Genomic DNA, 18066 nt, shown 5'->3' with positions numbered 1-18066 from the left:
AGTGTTATACCCACTATTATATTACACAATATACTTCCCATACAACCTAATTCTGAAATATCATCTAGATAACCAGAAGGCTCTTCCCTTTTTTTTAATAATTATCTTTTAAAAAGTGATAAACAGTTAACAGTTTTATCTTGATAAAACAGCATTAATGCAGTAACTACTAATGCAGAAACAGTACCTTAAGAGTTAATATTAACTCTTCAGTATTGTAAGATCATTGATGTTACTCTCTAGTACTAGAGAGTTAACATGAAGAATTACAAGTTTTCACAATAAGTTTATGGTTGGTTTCTAATGCTGACAGAAACTGAATGAAGTACACTAAACCTACACACATAAACTCAGTAACAGAATTTGTTACAATCATATCTGCTAATGGTATTTAAATTTCTATTACAAAAAAAATACATCTAACGTTACATTTACAGAAATACATACCTCAGCACAAAGATGGAAATAACATAATAAAATCGTTGTTTCAGAGCAAGTTATTATCATTATAATAAATACAAGAAACAGGAATCCAAACATGTAATAAATTTGATTCGCCCTATAAAACACAAAAAAAAATTCATACTTTTTATAAAATATATTAATAGATTTTATTAAATATACTTTAATTTAAAATATATTAAACTAAAGTCCTCCTCTATGAATCATGAGACCTTGCCGTTGGTGAGGGGGCTTGAGTGCTCAGGGATACAGAGTAGCTGAACCGAAGGTGCAACCATATCGGAGAGGTATCTGTTGAGAGCCAGACTAAGGAATGATTCCTGAAAGAGGGCAGCAGCTCTTTCAGTAGTTGTTAGGGGCGTGAGTCAGGACGACTTAAACGGCCGTATCAACATCACTCAGTCCTCTGAGTACTGCGCAGCTGAAAGCAATGGAAAACTACAGCTGCTTTTTTTCCAAGAAAATGTGGCTCTCTGCATTTTCACATAGCAATAATGGAGGCGCCTTCCTTGGTAAAATATTCCGGAGGTAAAATAGTCCCCCGTTCGGATCTCCGGGTGGAGGACTACTAAGGAAGGGGTCACCAGAAAATTAAAAAATAACATTCTACGAGTCGGAGCGTGGAATGTTAGAAGCTTGAAAAAGGTTGGTAGGCTAGAAAATTTAAAAAGGGAAATGGGTAGGACAAATGTGGATATAGTAGGAATTAGTGAGGTTCGGTGGGAAGAGGAAGGCGACTTTTGGTCAGGTGATTTTAGAGTAATTAACTCAGCGTCAAATAATGGGCAGGCAGGAGTAGGTTTCGTGATGAACAAGAAGATAGGGAGGAGAGTGGAGTATTTCAAAACGCATAGCGATAGAATCATTGTAATAAGGATAAAATCAAAACCTAAACCGACAACGATTGTTAAAGTCTATATGCCTACAAGCGCCCATGATGATGATGAGGTAGAGTGTGTATACGAAGAGATTGATGAAGCAATTAAACACGTAAAAGGAGATGAAAATTTAATAATAGTTGGAGATTGGAATGCAAGCATTGGAAAAGGCAAGGAAGGAAATATAGTGGGTGAATACGGGCTGGGCAAAAGGAATGAAAGAGGGGACCGACTTATAGAATTTTGCACGAAGTATAATTTAGTAATTGCCAACACCCAATTTAAAAATCATAATAGAAGAAGAATATACACTTGGAAAAAGCCAGGCGATACTGGAAGGTATCAGATAGATTATATCATGGTTAAGCAAAGATTTAGAAATCAACTCGTTGACTGCAAAACTTACCCTGGAGCAGACATTGATAGCGACCATAATTTGGTGATAATGAAATGTAGATTGGGGTTTAAAAACCTGAAGAAAAGGTGTCAGATGAATCGGTGGAATTTAGAGAAGCTTGAGAAAGAGGAGGTAAAGAAGATTTTTGAGGAGGACATCGCAAGAGGTCTGAGTAAAAAAGATAAGGTAGAAAATGTAGAAGAAGAATGGGAGAATGTTAAAAAGGAAATTCTTAAATCAGCAGAAACAAACTTAGGCGGAATAAAGAGAACCGGTAGAAAACCTTGGGTTTCAGACGATATATTGCAGCTGATGGATGAACGTAGAAAATATAAGAATGCTAGTGATGAAGAAAGTAAAAGGAACTATCGGAAATTAAGAAATGCTATAAACAGGAAGTGCAAACTGGTGAAAGAAGAGTGGATTAAAGAAAAGTGTTCAGAAGTGGAAAGAGAAATGGACATTGGTAAAATAGACGGAGCATACAGGAAAGTTAAGGAAAATTTTGGGGTACATAAATTAAAATCTAATAATGTGTTAAAAAAGATGGTACACCAATATATAATACGAAAGGTAAAGTCGATAGATGGGTGGAATATATTGAAGAGTTATACGGAGGAAATGAATTAGAAAATGGTGTTATAGAGGAAGAAGAGGAAGTTGAGGAGGATGAAATGGGAGAAACAATACTGAGATCTGAATTTAAGAGAGCATTAAAAGATTTAAATGGCAGAAAGGCTCCTGGAATAGACGGAATACCTGTAGAATTACTGCACAGTGCAGGTGAGGAAGCGATTGATAGATTATACAAACTGGTGTGTAATATTTATGAAAATGGGGAATTTCCATCAGACTTCAAAAAAAGTGTTATAGTTATGATACCAAAGAAAGCAGGGGCAGAAAAATGTGAAGAATACGGAACAATTAGTTTAACTAGTCATGCATCAAAATCTTAACTAGAATTTTATACAAAGAATTGAGAGGAGAGTGGAAGAAGTGTTAGGAGAAGACCAATTTGGTTTCAGGAAAAGTATAGGGACAAGGGAAGCAATTTTAGGCCTCAGATTAATAGTAGAAGGAAGATTAAAGAAAAACAAACCAACATACTTGGCGTTTATAGACCTAGAAAAGGCTTTCGATAACGTAGACTGGAATAAAATGTTCAGCATTTTAAAAAAATTAGGGTTCAAATACAGAGATAGAAGAACAATTGCTAACATGTACAGGAACCAAACAGCAACAATAACAATTGAAGAACATAAGAAAGAAGCCCTAATAAGAAAGGGAGTCCGACAAGGATGTTCCCTATCTCCGTTACTTTTTAATCTTTACATGGAACTAGCAGTTAATGATGTTAAAGAACAATTTAGATTCGGAGTAACAGTACAAGGTGAAAAGTTAAAGATGCTACGATTTGCTGATGATATAGTAATTCTAGCCGAGAGTAAAAAGGATGTAGAAGAAACAATGAATGGCATAGATGAAGTCCTACGCAAGAACTATCGCATGAAAATAAACAAGAACAAAACAAAAGTAATGAAATGTAGTAGAAATAACAAAGATGGACCGCTGAATGTGAAAATAGGAGGAGAAAAGATTATGGAGGTAGAAGAATTTTGTTATTTGGGAAGTAAAATTACTAAAGATGGACGAAGCAGGAGCAATATAAAATGCCGAATAGCACAAGCTAAACGAGCCTTCAGTAAGAAATATAATTTGTTTACTGCAAAAATTAATTTAAATGTCAGGAAAAGATTTTTGAAAGTGTATGTTTGGAGTGTCGCTTTATATGGAAGTGAAACTTGGACAATCGGAGTATCTGAGAAGAAAAGATTAGAAGCTTTTGAAATGTGGTGCTATAGGAGAATGTTAAAAATCAGATGGGTGGATAAAGTGACAAATGAAGAGGTATTGCGGCAAATAGATGAAGAAAGAAGCATTTGGAAATATATAGTTAAAAGAAGAGACAGACTTATAGGCCACATACTAAGGCATCCTGGAATAGTCGCTTTAATATTGAAAGGACAGGTAGAAGGGAAAAATTGTGTAGGCAGGCCACGTTTGGAGTATATAAAACAAATTGTTGGGGATGTAGGATGTAGAGGGTATACTGAAATGAAACGACTAGCACTAGATAGGGAATCTTGGAGAGCTGCATCAAACCAGTCAAATGACTGAAGACAAAAAAAAAAAAAAAAACTAAAGTAATAACAGACCTAATGGACCAACACAAAATTCTGATCACGGGACTGCAGAAGAAACATTGACCATGACACCAGGAATCTCAAGAATATAGGCTCTATAAAGGTGTACCTGGGAAGAGAGTGATGAAAAGTGTCCAACAGGTTGGAACACGAATTTTGATCAGCCTCAAAATAATAAACTTCATACAGGAATTCAAGTCATAATCCCCCAAGAATCTCAACACTTATCCTAAAAGGATCTAATAAAACCTACACCACAATAAATGCCTATGCCTTCACTAATAATAAAAACAAATGCCAAAACACAGTAAAGAAACAAAACGTTTTGGGACCAACTCAACCTGACCATAAATAACATTCTGTATGGTGCATGTATGGTTCTTCGTAACTGTAGTACAGTTGTGTCTAATAGACACATGAAGAACCAAAAAAAAAAGAAGAGGAAGGAGAAGGGTTAGAAAGGATATATATATATATATATATTTTTTTTTTCTTCTTCAGATAATTCACAATAAGCAACTTATTGTAGGATGTCGGATGTGTAACTTAACATGTCAATAGAGGGTTTGACAAACTACATACAAAACACATGATACTCCGCTAACATTACCTGCTTAATCTCCACTTCTATACCTTACCGTTAGTAAAAATAGGGCTCACAAACAAAGGACAGTCAGTACAGACAGAGACATGATAGACAAATCGGTGATCAACTGCTTAATAAATATAGACTGTAAACATGGTGAAATTCTGTGCAATTGTATATATTGTGGCAGTATGGATCAATAGTGCTTGGATTGGTTTACACCGCTAAAAGAGAACGAGTACAAAAAAAAAATTTGTCAACACATTCTAGAAGGAACCACGATCATACGAGTTTGAAGACGACTACATGGAATACTGAAAAATAGAAAACAAACAACAAATTTCAGGTAATCTTCAATAAATTATTTCTAAAGATGAACAGACTAACAGAACTATCAAGGGCGTGGGCATGGCCAGACCAAATGAGAGACAAATCGCAATACCAGACTATAACAAACCAACACGGTACAATTTACATTGCACCAAGATGTTACACGACACTACTGACCCTCAAGAATGAAATAACGATGATGGATCAACAAACAAACGACATAAAGGAAATAATAACACCCACACACATCAATTTGCTCCGGATCTGCTGAGGGAATTGGATTCCGCTTTCCAACTCCGCCTGGGAAAATTATATTCTTGGCATTGGTGAATGTATCCAGTCAAATTATAAGAAAAATGATTTGATCAAATATATTAATAATTTTAGAACAAAACTATCAGCCGACGAAGACATGGGTACAGCTAGGACACAAGAATACAGGAGTGGATTGTTACCTAATACCACTGGAGGAAAACACTAGTAGATGTGATAACAAAATCAAGGACAGAGGCAGTAGGAACATTAGTGATGGACAATGCTCTTCCCCTGTGGAGGTTTATGTACAAGCCAATAGTCACTCACATTATGACAGACAAAGAAAACCCAGTCCCACCATCAGACCATCAAATACAAATCAAAAAAGGCCACTAATGAAAGACAAAAGGCATTACTGATGAAGCAACTAAAACTAAACATAGAAGAACAAGGACACACGACACAGAAGGAACAAGAACTGACGATGATGACAGATTCTGTGGATATACCTTCATCATCCACCACCAAAACCAAAATTCAGACCGGAGAAAAATGTCAAAATAAAGATACAAAACAGAACTGCTGTTTGACTATACACAGATACCACAGCCACGTTGTCTACTCCAGCGACAAAAGAGGAGGCAAATCTGCAAGAATCCAAGACAGAATTGGGAGATTTGGAACCAACTCGACCAAACCGTAAATAACATTCCCAAAAATCAGGTTAAACAACTAATAGGAGACTTCAATGCTCAACTAGACAGAGAAAGAAGATATAGCAACATCATCAGAAAATGGCCTGCCCAAAAGAGAACGAATGAAAATGGTCAGAGACTCATCAATATCTGCAAAACCACAACCTTACCTTGAAATCCACATGTTTCAAGAGAAAACCTCAAAAGCTGTTAACACCCTGACTACATTAAAGAAGAATGGCAACTAGATCATGTCTTCATGGACAAACACAACTACAAAGAATCTACAACGTAAATGTCCTCTGAGGAGTAGACTTAGGCTCAGATCATTCCGTAGTCAAAATTAAAATCAAATTCATTCCCCAAAGGAAGCAACAAAACCAAGCCTCTAAATAAAAAAGACCTACCCATTTAATCAAGAATGAAAACTACCAAAAAGTGACCGAAAAAATAACAATCACGGATAAACCCAAAACTCCAGTCAACAACCTTAAACAAATCATAGAAGCATTGACCCCCAATAAAACTGTGAAAAGCATCAATAGTGGAACAGAGAATGCAAGAAAGCAGTGGAGAAGAGACAACAAGCATGGCTACTACACCAATCCCAAAAATCACAAACATCCTTCTAAAAGCTAATAAGACAAAGAAAAGAAACCACCTGAACCCTAGGTAAAATAAAAAGGCACCATAAAGAGACACTAAAATCAACAAAATTCAGTCAGACTACCACAAAACCTTCAAAAATATGAACCATCAATCCTCATAATGAAGGATGAAAACCATAATCTGGCCCATAACAATAAAAACAACACGGAAATCCTAGCTAAATATTTCAAAAAACGCCTAAATTGCAAAGACTCAACATAACTCCTAAATTTCAACACCAGCATCTCCCAATAACACCAATGGAAAACAACAATCCTCTCACAATAAAAGAAGTCTACCAAGCATTAAGTGAGATGAAGAATTACTAAGTGATGGGAGAAAATAAAATCATGAATACTGTGCAGCTGAAAGCAATGGAAAACTACAGCTGTTTTTTTTTTCCAAGAAAATGTAATTCTCTGCATTTTCATGTAACAAAGATGGAGGGCCTTTCCTTGGTAAAATATTCTAGTGGTAAACTAGTCCCCCGTTCAGATTTCTGGGTGCGGATTGCTAAGGAAGGGGTTACCAGAAAATTAATAACATTCCATGAGTCGGTGGAATGTTAGAAGTCTAAAAAAAGGTTGGTAGGTTAAAAAATTTAAAGAAGGAAATGGGTAGGTTAAATGCAGATATACTAGGGATTAGTGAGGTTCGGTGGGAAGAGGAAAACAACTTTTGGTCAGATGATTTCAAAATAATTAACTCAGCTTCAAATAAAGGGCAGGCAGAAGAGGTTCTGTAATGAACAAGAAGAAATGGAAGAGAGTAGGTTATTTCAAAATGCATGAAGATGCATTGTAATACGGATAAAATCAAAACCTAAACAGAAATGATTGTTAACGTCTATATGCCCACAAGCGCCCACAATGATGATGACATAGTGTGTATATGAAGAAAGTGACTAAGCAATTAAACACATAAAGGGGATGAAAACTTAATAATAGTTGGAGATTGGAATGCAAGCATCAGAATGGCAAGGATGGAAATGTGGGTGAATAGGGGCAAAAGAAATGAAAGAGGTGACTTGACTTCTAGAGTTTTGCACAAAGTATAATTTAGTAATTGCCAACATACAGTTTAAAAATCAATAGAAGAATATACACATGGAAAAAGCCAGGAAATACTGCAAGACAGCAGGTAGATTACATCATGGTTAAGCAAAGATTTATAAATAAACTTGTTGACTGCAAAGGAGCAGACATTGACAGCAACCATAATTTAGCGATAATGAATGTAGATTGGGGTTTAAAAACCTAACAAAAGATGAATTGGTGAAATTTAGAAAAGCTTGAGGAAGACAAAATAAAGAAGATACAATTTTTCTGAATAAAAAAGATAAGGTAGAAAATATAGAAGATGATTATATATAGATAATGGTTCAAAAAATGGCCTCCAAAAATAAAAATAGTCCAAAAAATCAAAACAAACTGCCTTGGTTTTGCCAAAGATTTGGGACTGTTAGCTAAAATGATGACACTTAATGATGAAACTAAAATATAGATTTTAGAACTTCAAAACATTGCAAATAAAATTAGCCTCAACATTCAAAGACAGAAATTATGCCCAAAAACCAACAAAATTAAAAGTAAAGATAAACAGTAATACAATCAAAATAGCAACCCGATTTAAATACCTGGTAGAAATAATAACAAACCCAAATGAAAAAAACCTCAATCCAAACAAGAACAAAGTAGCTGAAGCACAAAAATTAACCTGTTTACCTACATACAGTAAGAAATGTCTATCCGTAAACACTAAAATAGGACAGTAAAACACAATTATAAAACCGGAAGTCATATATACAGCACGAACATTCTTCCATCTGAACGAACAAATTCAAAGACCGACAGACTCCAGAAAATTGAAAGAAGAATTGGAAGAACCTGCAAAAATCAATCAAAATACTAGAAAGACAGAGAGTTGGATCGTGCCTGATAAAGTTGTCACCATTTATCCAATCTTGAAACTTTACTGCATCTCATTTGTTTGAACAATTATGAGGCCTAATTTTTATGTAAGGTCTGTTTTGTAATACAAACAAAACTAGTAAAGATGTTGTCAAAAACCTTTTTTTATTTCACTCTTTAAACTTTATGCTACTTTTCACATAGTTACCTTGTTTTTTTTAAACATTTATCATAGTGTTTTACTAAATTGTTTATGCTCATATCATAGAAATCAGCCGCCTGTGAAAACAACCAGTTTTCAACTGTTGTTTTTACTTCTTCATTGGTGCCAAACTGCTGATTGCCGAGAAACTTCAGGTAGCGAAACACATGCTAATTGCTTAGTGCAAGGTCCGAGCTGTACAATGGGAGGTCCATTTGCTCCCATTCAAAAGATCTGATTAACTCTTGGGTTTGAGCAGCAGAATGAGGTGCATTGCCATGCAATAACAAAAGGCCATGTCATTTATTCTGTATGGCATGCAAAAGGTTCATCAAGATCTTGCAGTATGCAGCTGAGTTAATGCATACAGAATAAGTCTCTTTGGGAATAAAATCAACTTACAGGACACCATGTCTATCCCAAAACATAGTTGCCCATAATCTTGGGTGTTGACACTGTCTGTCTGACTTTCACTTAGAATGGAGATGTTGTATATTGCCATTCCATTAACTGCTGCTTTGAAGCTGGAGTGATGTGAGAAACCCATGTTTCATCCTCTGGAACAATGTGTTCCAAAAGTTCAGCTCCTCCTTCACTGTATTGAGTCAAAAATTTTAAAGCATAGCCATTCTCCTTTTTTGGTGTTCATTCAGAAAGCAGCCTGGGAACCCATTGCAAGCAAAATTTTTTGCACTGCAAGATTTCAGAAATGATTTTGTATAGCACTTGATAAAAAAAATGTTTATTTTGTCAAAGACATGTTTGTTCTCTTTCAATAAAATTATAATCTAATGTAATAAAAAAAAATTATTTTCCTAAAAAAAGAAGCTTTTTCAACAGGATTCACACTTCTGTTTGTTTTAGGTCCATTACCAATAGAAATCAGGTATGATGACCTACAAAAACATCTGTAACCTTCATCTTCTGTTACTTCTTCCTCACTTTATGATTCATTCTATTGTAGCATTTATATAAAAAATTGTGTTACTTTCATGTCTTATTTCAAATTTTTTGGAATATGGAAAATAATTAACTTAATGATCAGAGTTAAATTGTGTCTTGCTTACTTGCAGCTGAGTAAGTATAACAAATATATATTACTTTTGTTTAGAGAAGTATAATTTATTTGTACATGGAGGTTATATCAATATATGTATGAAATAATATTAGGTCTTGTTAAAAGAATTCAATGATTAGATAAAGCTATCTACAAGGTTTTCATTAATATATATTGTTTTAAATAATGAAGTGCCTCTTTAGCGACATCAAGTGGTTCTGCCATAAAAAAAAAAAACATTTATGGTTAATTAATTTTAATTCTAAAGTTTCATTTATGAAATTTTTAGGTAGCTAACAACCAAGAAAGCAGGGGTAGAAAAAAGCTAGTAGAATTACTTCTACTGTTAGGTGATGTTACAAAAGTTACTAAGCCGTAAAATAACTAAATCAACAGATTTTGTGAGTTACTTTGAGTTCAAAGCAATCAGTTGATAGCTTGAACACACAAAATTGTTGTAGCAGATAAAATCTTTTAAACATAAATCATTAATTTCATTTTTAATTCTACGAACATTTTTATTGTTTTAAATCCACAACTGTATTTTAATTAATTAATTTATAATGCTATTCAGTATTACACACTTGATGAAATTTTTGTATTGTAAGTACCTACTGTCAATTAATCACATTTGGAGGTTGGAGTTATACATTTGTAAATCATGACATAATACTAAAGTAAACAGCAAAAACACTGCGTTTACTATGTATGCAGCATATACCTTTGCTGAACCACATGAATTGGCAGACATTACAGTTTCTGCCAATTGCCCAACATTAAACAACTTGTGCCTTAATTCCTTTCTCTATGTTAGTTATCTTTAGAAAAGAATAATTCCTGTAAACAAAAACTTCAACACAGTCGTCAAGAAATGTTGAAGTTATAAGAGACAAATTGTAAAAATAAAGATGTTAAATTTTAACTTTATCTTTATGAAGTTCTACTAGAACAGAAAAAATAGTTATAAATTAGAAATGTTAAAACTTTTTAATGCTATTTACAGTATTTAAAGAGAACTGAATGTATTTCGACAATTTTGTTGGTATCAGGTAATGGAATGATGATGCACTTGCCTCAGTGTATGGAAGTTAACAGATTGAAGTCTAGATGTACTTCATTAAATATTAATGCTACTAGTTCTTCAGCTATTTACCTGAACTTAATAAAAGCTGAAAGAATCAAGTTAACACATTCTAGCACAGTAAACCCACGGTAAAAAATAACTAAATAAACAATTTTTCACTGAGTCACTTAAAAAAAAAAGACTGATACAACTAGCTGCAGGTTCAAACCATACAAAGCAGCATAGATAACTCAGAGGCATCTGAATTGTTAAATAACTCACACAAATTTTACTGTATTAACATTTAGCAAAATAAACATATAACAATGATTGCATTGTAATCAGTGGAAAAAATAGAAGCATAATCCATAAAAGAAAAAACTACTTACCATATTGAATTAAGAATAAAGAATAGCTGGATAAAAATACATCCAAATGGAAGAACACCACCCATTATAATTCCTGGAATAGGCTGTGTATACATACTCTGTTCTGGGATCTGCCTTGGTATCTGATTGGTTCTGACTGGGTGTTCTAAGGCCTAAAGTGGCAACACAAAAATACAATGTAAATTTTATAATATAAAATTTTTAACCACACAAAATTTTAAGTTAATAGAAAATGTTTTTTTTTTTTAGTTACTTTAGGAAAATTTAGTATAGTTAACTTATGAAAAAATGCAGTAACAATTAACATAGATTCCTAAGCTATACTTCAATGTATCAATCTAATCAATGAATAATAAAAATTTCCACAAATAAAATTTTCTATAAGAAAAATAATAAATAGATAAAATAATGAACTATTAAATGAAGTGCTTGACACTATTCTAAATTTTAAATAATAACAATGCAACAATCCTGTATTAATTTTTATCTACTTGGGTATAAACAAATATGCAAAAGGTTTACTTCAATTCTATTAACATAAATATTCAATCATTTTTCAGTAGGAATTTTCCAACAGAAGTCAAAGCAAGTACTTATAACCTCTTTACAAAGAATGGAATACATTTTTGATAATTCATCACCTAGTCATCTTGCTAGGGAGTTGCTTTCAAATGCTTCATTCTGCTATAATTTAAATAGGTATTTTAAAGTAATTGTTTATACTCTAGATTAATAAATGACTTTAGCTATTCCTGTAGAAAAATGCCTTATTTCTGACATAATGTCATTAATTTATCAAAGGAATTGATTGTACTGACAACATTCTACACTGCATACTAATGGTTTAATGATTACAAAATAAGAAATCAAAATTATTTAAAATAATTCAGTAAAGTGTCATTTCAATTGGTCATTTACATAAACCCACTCTGTAATTTTATTTAAAAAACTTATTTTTTGAGTAAAATTAAAATTAGCTACTTAAAGACATGAAAAACCAATTTAAAAGAATTAATTAATCTCAAGAAGTTATGTTTTTTAATTTATGTTACATTAACATTAATACATTAATTTTAAATCAATTTATTTCTTATGTTATCCAATTAATTCTCAAGTGGAAAGATGATATCTAATATCTAATAGATAATTCTCAATACTTTTTCTGAGGTAAAATAGATTTTATGACTAAATTTGTAAGATATAAATAGTCATATACAAATATGTACATAGATTAGTAAAATGTGTGAGGTATACTAACTGGCAAGAACTGTAATCAAAACACATTAGCTGAGTTATTAAAAATAAGTATTTTCATTATTAAAATCTATTAACAATTATACCACTTTTTTTATTAACAAGGAATTTAGTAGATAATATACTTATGCTTTATTAAATAAAAATTAAGTATTTGGGTTAAGTAGGTCTACTACAGTTTAGTTTGAGACAGTTGTCATGCATTACTTATACTAAAATTACATAATTTAACTTATGTACTAAAATACGGAACACATCCAATAATTAAGAGACAAAGTGATATAGAAATGAAACAGTTTGTTGGAGTTTTGTACTTTCATGACTTTAGGTTGACATCACTGGGATGAGCTGAGAACAGCTGACAAATAAAAACTGTTTTATAATAATCTCAATATTGCATTTAATGAAGGCATGTCTGCTTGAAGTTTCCACATTAGTTGAACTATGTTCAGTGATCTGTTTTTTTCTTTCTGAAGGTGAAAAACTGCTAAAATCTTTTCTCAAATGATTTTACAGTATAGTGAAAGTTGTATGAACCACGAAAATTTTTGAAAGTGGGTAAAACAGTTCAAAAACGGTTGAACCTCAGTGACTGACGAGCAATGTCCTGGCCGGCCAATTGAAGTGTCAACTCCTTTGCTTGAAACCCGCATTGACAACATTATTTGTGAAGACCTATATATTAAAGTTGAACATATAGCAAACACAGTTGCAATAAGAGTTAGCATAGTTCATAACATTATCAGTAATAAGCAAGTACAGCAAAGCAAATGCAAGATGGGTCCTGAAAGAGTTAACACAACAACACAAGGAAACAAGACTCAAAGTGTGTACAGACTTGAAAGAATACTATGAAAGGGAAGGTAACCCTTTTCTAAACAAAATTTTAACGTATGATGAAACTTGGTTCACCATTTTGAACCAGAGTCCAAAAGACCAAGCATGGAATGGAAGCACACCAGTTCACCTGTCTGAAAGAAATTCAGAATGCAAGCATCAGTGGGAAAAGTCATGTTGACTGTCTTTTGGGATGACCAAGGTGTTGACTCTTGTGATTATTTGGAAAATCAGTGTACAATAAACAGTGTCTACTACTCAGACATGCTGATGAAAAAAGTAAAGCCAGCAGAGAGAAAAACATTGCGGATTTCAAAGAAAAGACGTGATATAGCTATATGACAATGCTCACCCTCACACTGTCCAGCTGACCCAAGAAACCACTGGAAAAATGGGTTGGGAAATACTACCACATTCTCTGTACATATTTCTCCACATTCTCTGTATATTTGGCTCCCTTGGATTTTCATTTGTTAGAATATTAAAAAACTAGACAAATGGTTTATACATAATAACAATATTGATGATGAAAATAATAATAACTCCACTGACTGCAAGCAGTAGGAGGAACAATGGTGTTTCCTTTGAAAATTGTAGGAGGTGATTAAAGGGGAAGTGTTCGATTTTTTATGGGAAATCTTGATATTTGTGCAACTTCTTGAATATCAACACATCTGTATCATTTGACCTTCGCGGGTAGACTGTGAATTATCTGTCAAAACAAGATAATATCCAGTTTGCCAGTTTTTATGAGAACTGCATGGTAGAAAAACTAACAAATTATTAACAATTAATTAACGATTATTCCAGAGGTGATGCATTCTTAAAATGTGTCCATTGCAGGGATTCATATTAATATCCCTATACTGAGAGGAAACCTATTTAAAAATTTTGAGAATGAAACGTGGTAAATCATTTAGTAACGGAGATATGCCTGCTTTATGATCCAAGTATTTAGTTATCACAAAGAAGACGACTTCACAAAAATCAGCCCCTTCTTTAGTGCAAAGCAGTAGATTATTTTGCAAGTGGACCAGTAAAAGACACAAGAAAGATGTGCATTGGCCTGCTAGTAGAAGTGAACAATGATTGACAAGTGTTTCTTTTCATTTTTACTTCTACCAGATAATTAGTTAAGTTATTAGCTGAATGAGTGTTAAAATGTATAATAATTTCTGCCCAAAGGCAGGTTTTCACATGACAACCCTCCATTCTGCTCGATTCTGTGCCATCAGTTTCATTTTATAGTAACTTCCTTTCCTTTTTATATTATCTACCATTTTCATTTGTCTCTGACCTCTTGCTTTCCTCGCTGTTACAAATCCGTCATCAACAGGCAGTCATGTCTCAGCCAATGCCCCAACCAACTGCATTTTCTTCTTTTTATTATTTTGATAATCACCCTCTCTTTTCTCACTCTATGAAGCACCTCTTCATTCCAATCTCTCTCCGTCCAGCTGATCTTTTCCATCCTCCTCCAAACCTACGTTTCAAAGGTCTCCAATCTTCTCTCCTCTCCCTTCCAAACAGTCCATGTCTCTGCCCCATAAAGGGCCACACTCCACACAGAACATTTCTCAAGTTTTTTCCTTAGTTGCAGATATAGTTTGCTACATAGCACTCTCCTCATTTTGCTGAATGCTTCCTTTGCCTTAGCAATTTGTACTTTAACTTCCTGATCACACTTCATATCTCCCTTAATTACGCACCCCAGGTACTTGAAGGATGCCTGCCACTTGCTCAACTTTATTTCCCCCAATCCTAATTGTTGCTCTTTTGGTTGATTTGCAAATTATCATGCTCTTTGTCTTCTTTGTATTTATCTTCATCCCATATTCCTCGCAGGTTTGATTTATTCTTCTCAACATTTCATTCATCATGTACTCGCCCTCTGCCATGTTATCAGCGAACCTAATGCACTCTATCTTCCTTCCTCCAATATTTACACCCTTATTACCCGATAGACTCTTTTCAATTATAACTTCCAGGTAACAGTTGAACAAAGTCGATGACATGCAACATCCTTGTTGCACCCCTCTCCCAAGTCTGCTTTACTCCAATAACTCATTCCCAATCTTTATTTTTACCTTCTGTGACAAGTATAGATTTCTTATTAATCTACTTTCCTTCCAAGCGACTCCTTTTTCCTTTAAGATTCTCAGCAATCTATCCCATTCCACCCTGCCAAATGCCTTCTCCAGATCTATGAAGACCACATATAAATCTCTTTGCTTTTCAATATTTATTTCTCCGATCACTCTTATTAACCCTATTACATCACTTGTTCCCTTCCCCCTTCTAAACCGAAACTGCTCTTCCCCAGTTGTATAATCCAATACAATGTCAATTGAAATCAAATAAAAATTAAAAATTATTCAGCACGCATACATTGTGGTAAATTCAGAATAAGTATCAAGAAACCTAATTGAATAGAAATATATTTTTAAATTTACCCTTTTTCTGAATCCAAAGAATGAACCAATAAATGTTAATGGTACAGATACGCAGAACCAGAGTGATAAAAGAGCAATAAGTGTGGTGAAAGGCACAGCACCAGAACTGTCCTTCTGCCACAATATTAAGTTCATTATGAAGAAAAGGCAGAAGACAATCCTGTAATAAACAACAGATTATCAGTAATCAAAAAGTAACTCTAAATAAACTTAATAGATTTTAACAATGTGAGCATTAGGATCTGATTCAGATCAGTCTTCTTCAAAATTTCATAAGAATGTACAAGATACTGACAAAATAAAATTACTTGACTGTCATTATCTAACATCTAAAACAACAAAAGATCTAAAGAGATTCAAAATAAAATAAAAAATGTTTGCTTTTTAGTACTGTTTTTAAAACAGATATGTTACACAAATGATCACAGTTTGATTGTTGAACAATTGTTGTTGTTCAACAATTTGATTGTTGATCACGTCTTTCAGAAGACATACACTGCCATACAGGCAGTGTATTTCAGGCATCAGTTGTACTGTATTAGAATTTATAACGGAATTTACTACTGTTCCATTATTAATAAACAACTGTTTTAAAAAATATTTGAATCCGTTTTCCATACCTGTTGTTTGAGTTCTGACAATTTTTTATAAAAATATTGATAATAAATAAACCAGTGCCTTCTGGCCTTAGTAACAAACTTTCTGTTGAAAATAAAAATCCTGTCTTTTGTAGACACAAATCTTGGCAGTACAAAATACTATGATGTTTGAGGAATTAAATGTAACACTAAAAATTATCACCCTGATTCTAAGTGCAATGGATCAGGTTTCAGTATTGAATGAATCTTTTTTAATACATTTATAAGATTATCATGGAAACAGAAATCAAATGATTTGTTTTAGTTATTTTTGCTGATATATTTTATGATATTTTTTTCTGAATTATGCACAAACTTTAATACTAAAGTCAATCGTTCTATCAAAGTTCATTTAATTTTTCATTTGTTTTTATATAGAAACAAGACAAACTTTTTTTACATTTGATCAAGCGTTGAAAAACATGATTTATTGGAAAATATAAAATTATATGAATATGTAATATAGCATTAAAAAAATAAATTAGGTACGATTGTTTTTATATTGACAATAAATATATCATCTTTCCTTACAATATGACAGTTCCATAATACAAGGAACACCTCGGACACGTAGCAAACTGACTAACATAGCAAAAAAATTAAGTAAGATTAATTAATTTTTCTTAGTTTTTTAAAAATGTTGGTGATAATATTTAAACTTTTTCTATGGTTGAATGGCACCATTCATGTAATGATCACCGAGAATAAATTGCGACAATATAGCTAAAACTGCCTTGGATTTAGCATAAGTTTAAAATTAAAATTTAATCCTTTCCCTAGTAATTAAAATGAAAATTATTTGTTATCCTTCAAGACTTATACTCTTATTTATTTAAGTGAAGAAATATAAGATTAAAATTATTTAAAGAATAGTTTATTAAATCATAAAAAGTAATAATTCAATAGTGTGCTAAACTATTCTGTTACAAGATATCATTAGTATAAAATAAATTTTTTAAGCATTTAAAAACTCATTCTACTTTTGTCATAAAGATTAATATACATTTACCTTTATAAGACTCATTTTAAAAAAGAAAAAATAATAAAAAAAAAAAGTTTAAAATAGATTTTAACAGCAAAATTTATGGTAATTTATTTTCAAGGAAGAAGATGTGATTAAAATATAATCCATCTGCTAAGAAATTTTTTTAAACTTTTCAAAGCAATATGATGAATATGAACTAAATTACAATGATATGATAGTAACAGACCGATATTAAAAGGGTATTATAATATAATACAAATGATAAATCAAAAGGAAAATGAATTGTTATGAATACATTCTTTTTTTTTAGATGAACATGTTGTCATTCATATACTTACTTAGATGAGAAATCACAGGTCAGTGAAAAAATTGCTATGATATTGAATTCACTGTCTGACCACCCCAGACTTGTATCATTCGATGAAGAGTCTGACTATTACTTGAGGTTCAGTAGGATATTTCAACACTGAATGCTTATAAAAAAAAGTATGGTAATAAAACTCACCCAGGACTAAGCAATGATGTAAGCAGAACATTTGATTTCCATTTTTCTCCACCAAAACTTTTGTAAATCCTTGCTGAAACGTAACCAGCAGGTGTACCCAAACATACATATACTACCATGGCACATGTCATAAATGCACCACGATTGGCTGGGGATAAGAATCCAAGGCAAGCAAATGCTGAAAAAAAAAATTATTTACATAAAAATTATAACAGAAAAAATAAATTTTTTAACATGATTATATATAATATTAACACTACTACTGAAAAATAATAACTACCTACACCACACAAGTTGCATTTAAAGCGTTATTAGAAA

The 18066-nt window shown here is 32.7% G+C and overlaps 1 protein-coding gene across 1 annotated transcript in view; it reads right to left on the bottom strand.

The window, feature by feature from the left end:
- TM9SF2 (transmembrane 9 superfamily protein member 2) overlaps positions 1 to 18066 on the bottom strand; it is a 77012-nt gene that overhangs the window by 11673 nt on the left and 47273 nt on the right. Inside the window, exons 10-13 of the mRNA XM_075355412.1 lie at positions 17749 to 17926; positions 15621 to 15780; positions 11077 to 11228; positions 448 to 559 (exon numbers count right to left, since the gene is read on the bottom strand). Coding sequence (XP_075211527.1) covers positions 448 to 559; positions 11077 to 11228; positions 15621 to 15780; positions 17749 to 17926 — 602 coding nt within the window. The remainder of the gene's footprint in view (positions 1 to 447; positions 560 to 11076; positions 11229 to 15620; positions 15781 to 17748; positions 17927 to 18066) is intronic.

The sequence above is a fragment of the Lycorma delicatula genome, chromosome 2, assembly GCF_047948215.1.
Source record: "Lycorma delicatula isolate Av1 chromosome 2, ASM4794821v1, whole genome shotgun sequence".
In the NCBI taxonomy this organism is placed as follows: domain Eukaryota; kingdom Metazoa; phylum Arthropoda; class Insecta; order Hemiptera; family Fulgoridae; genus Lycorma; species Lycorma delicatula.
Note: the sequence above shows the minus strand (reverse complement) of the source record. Positions and strands in the feature narration are given on the sequence as shown.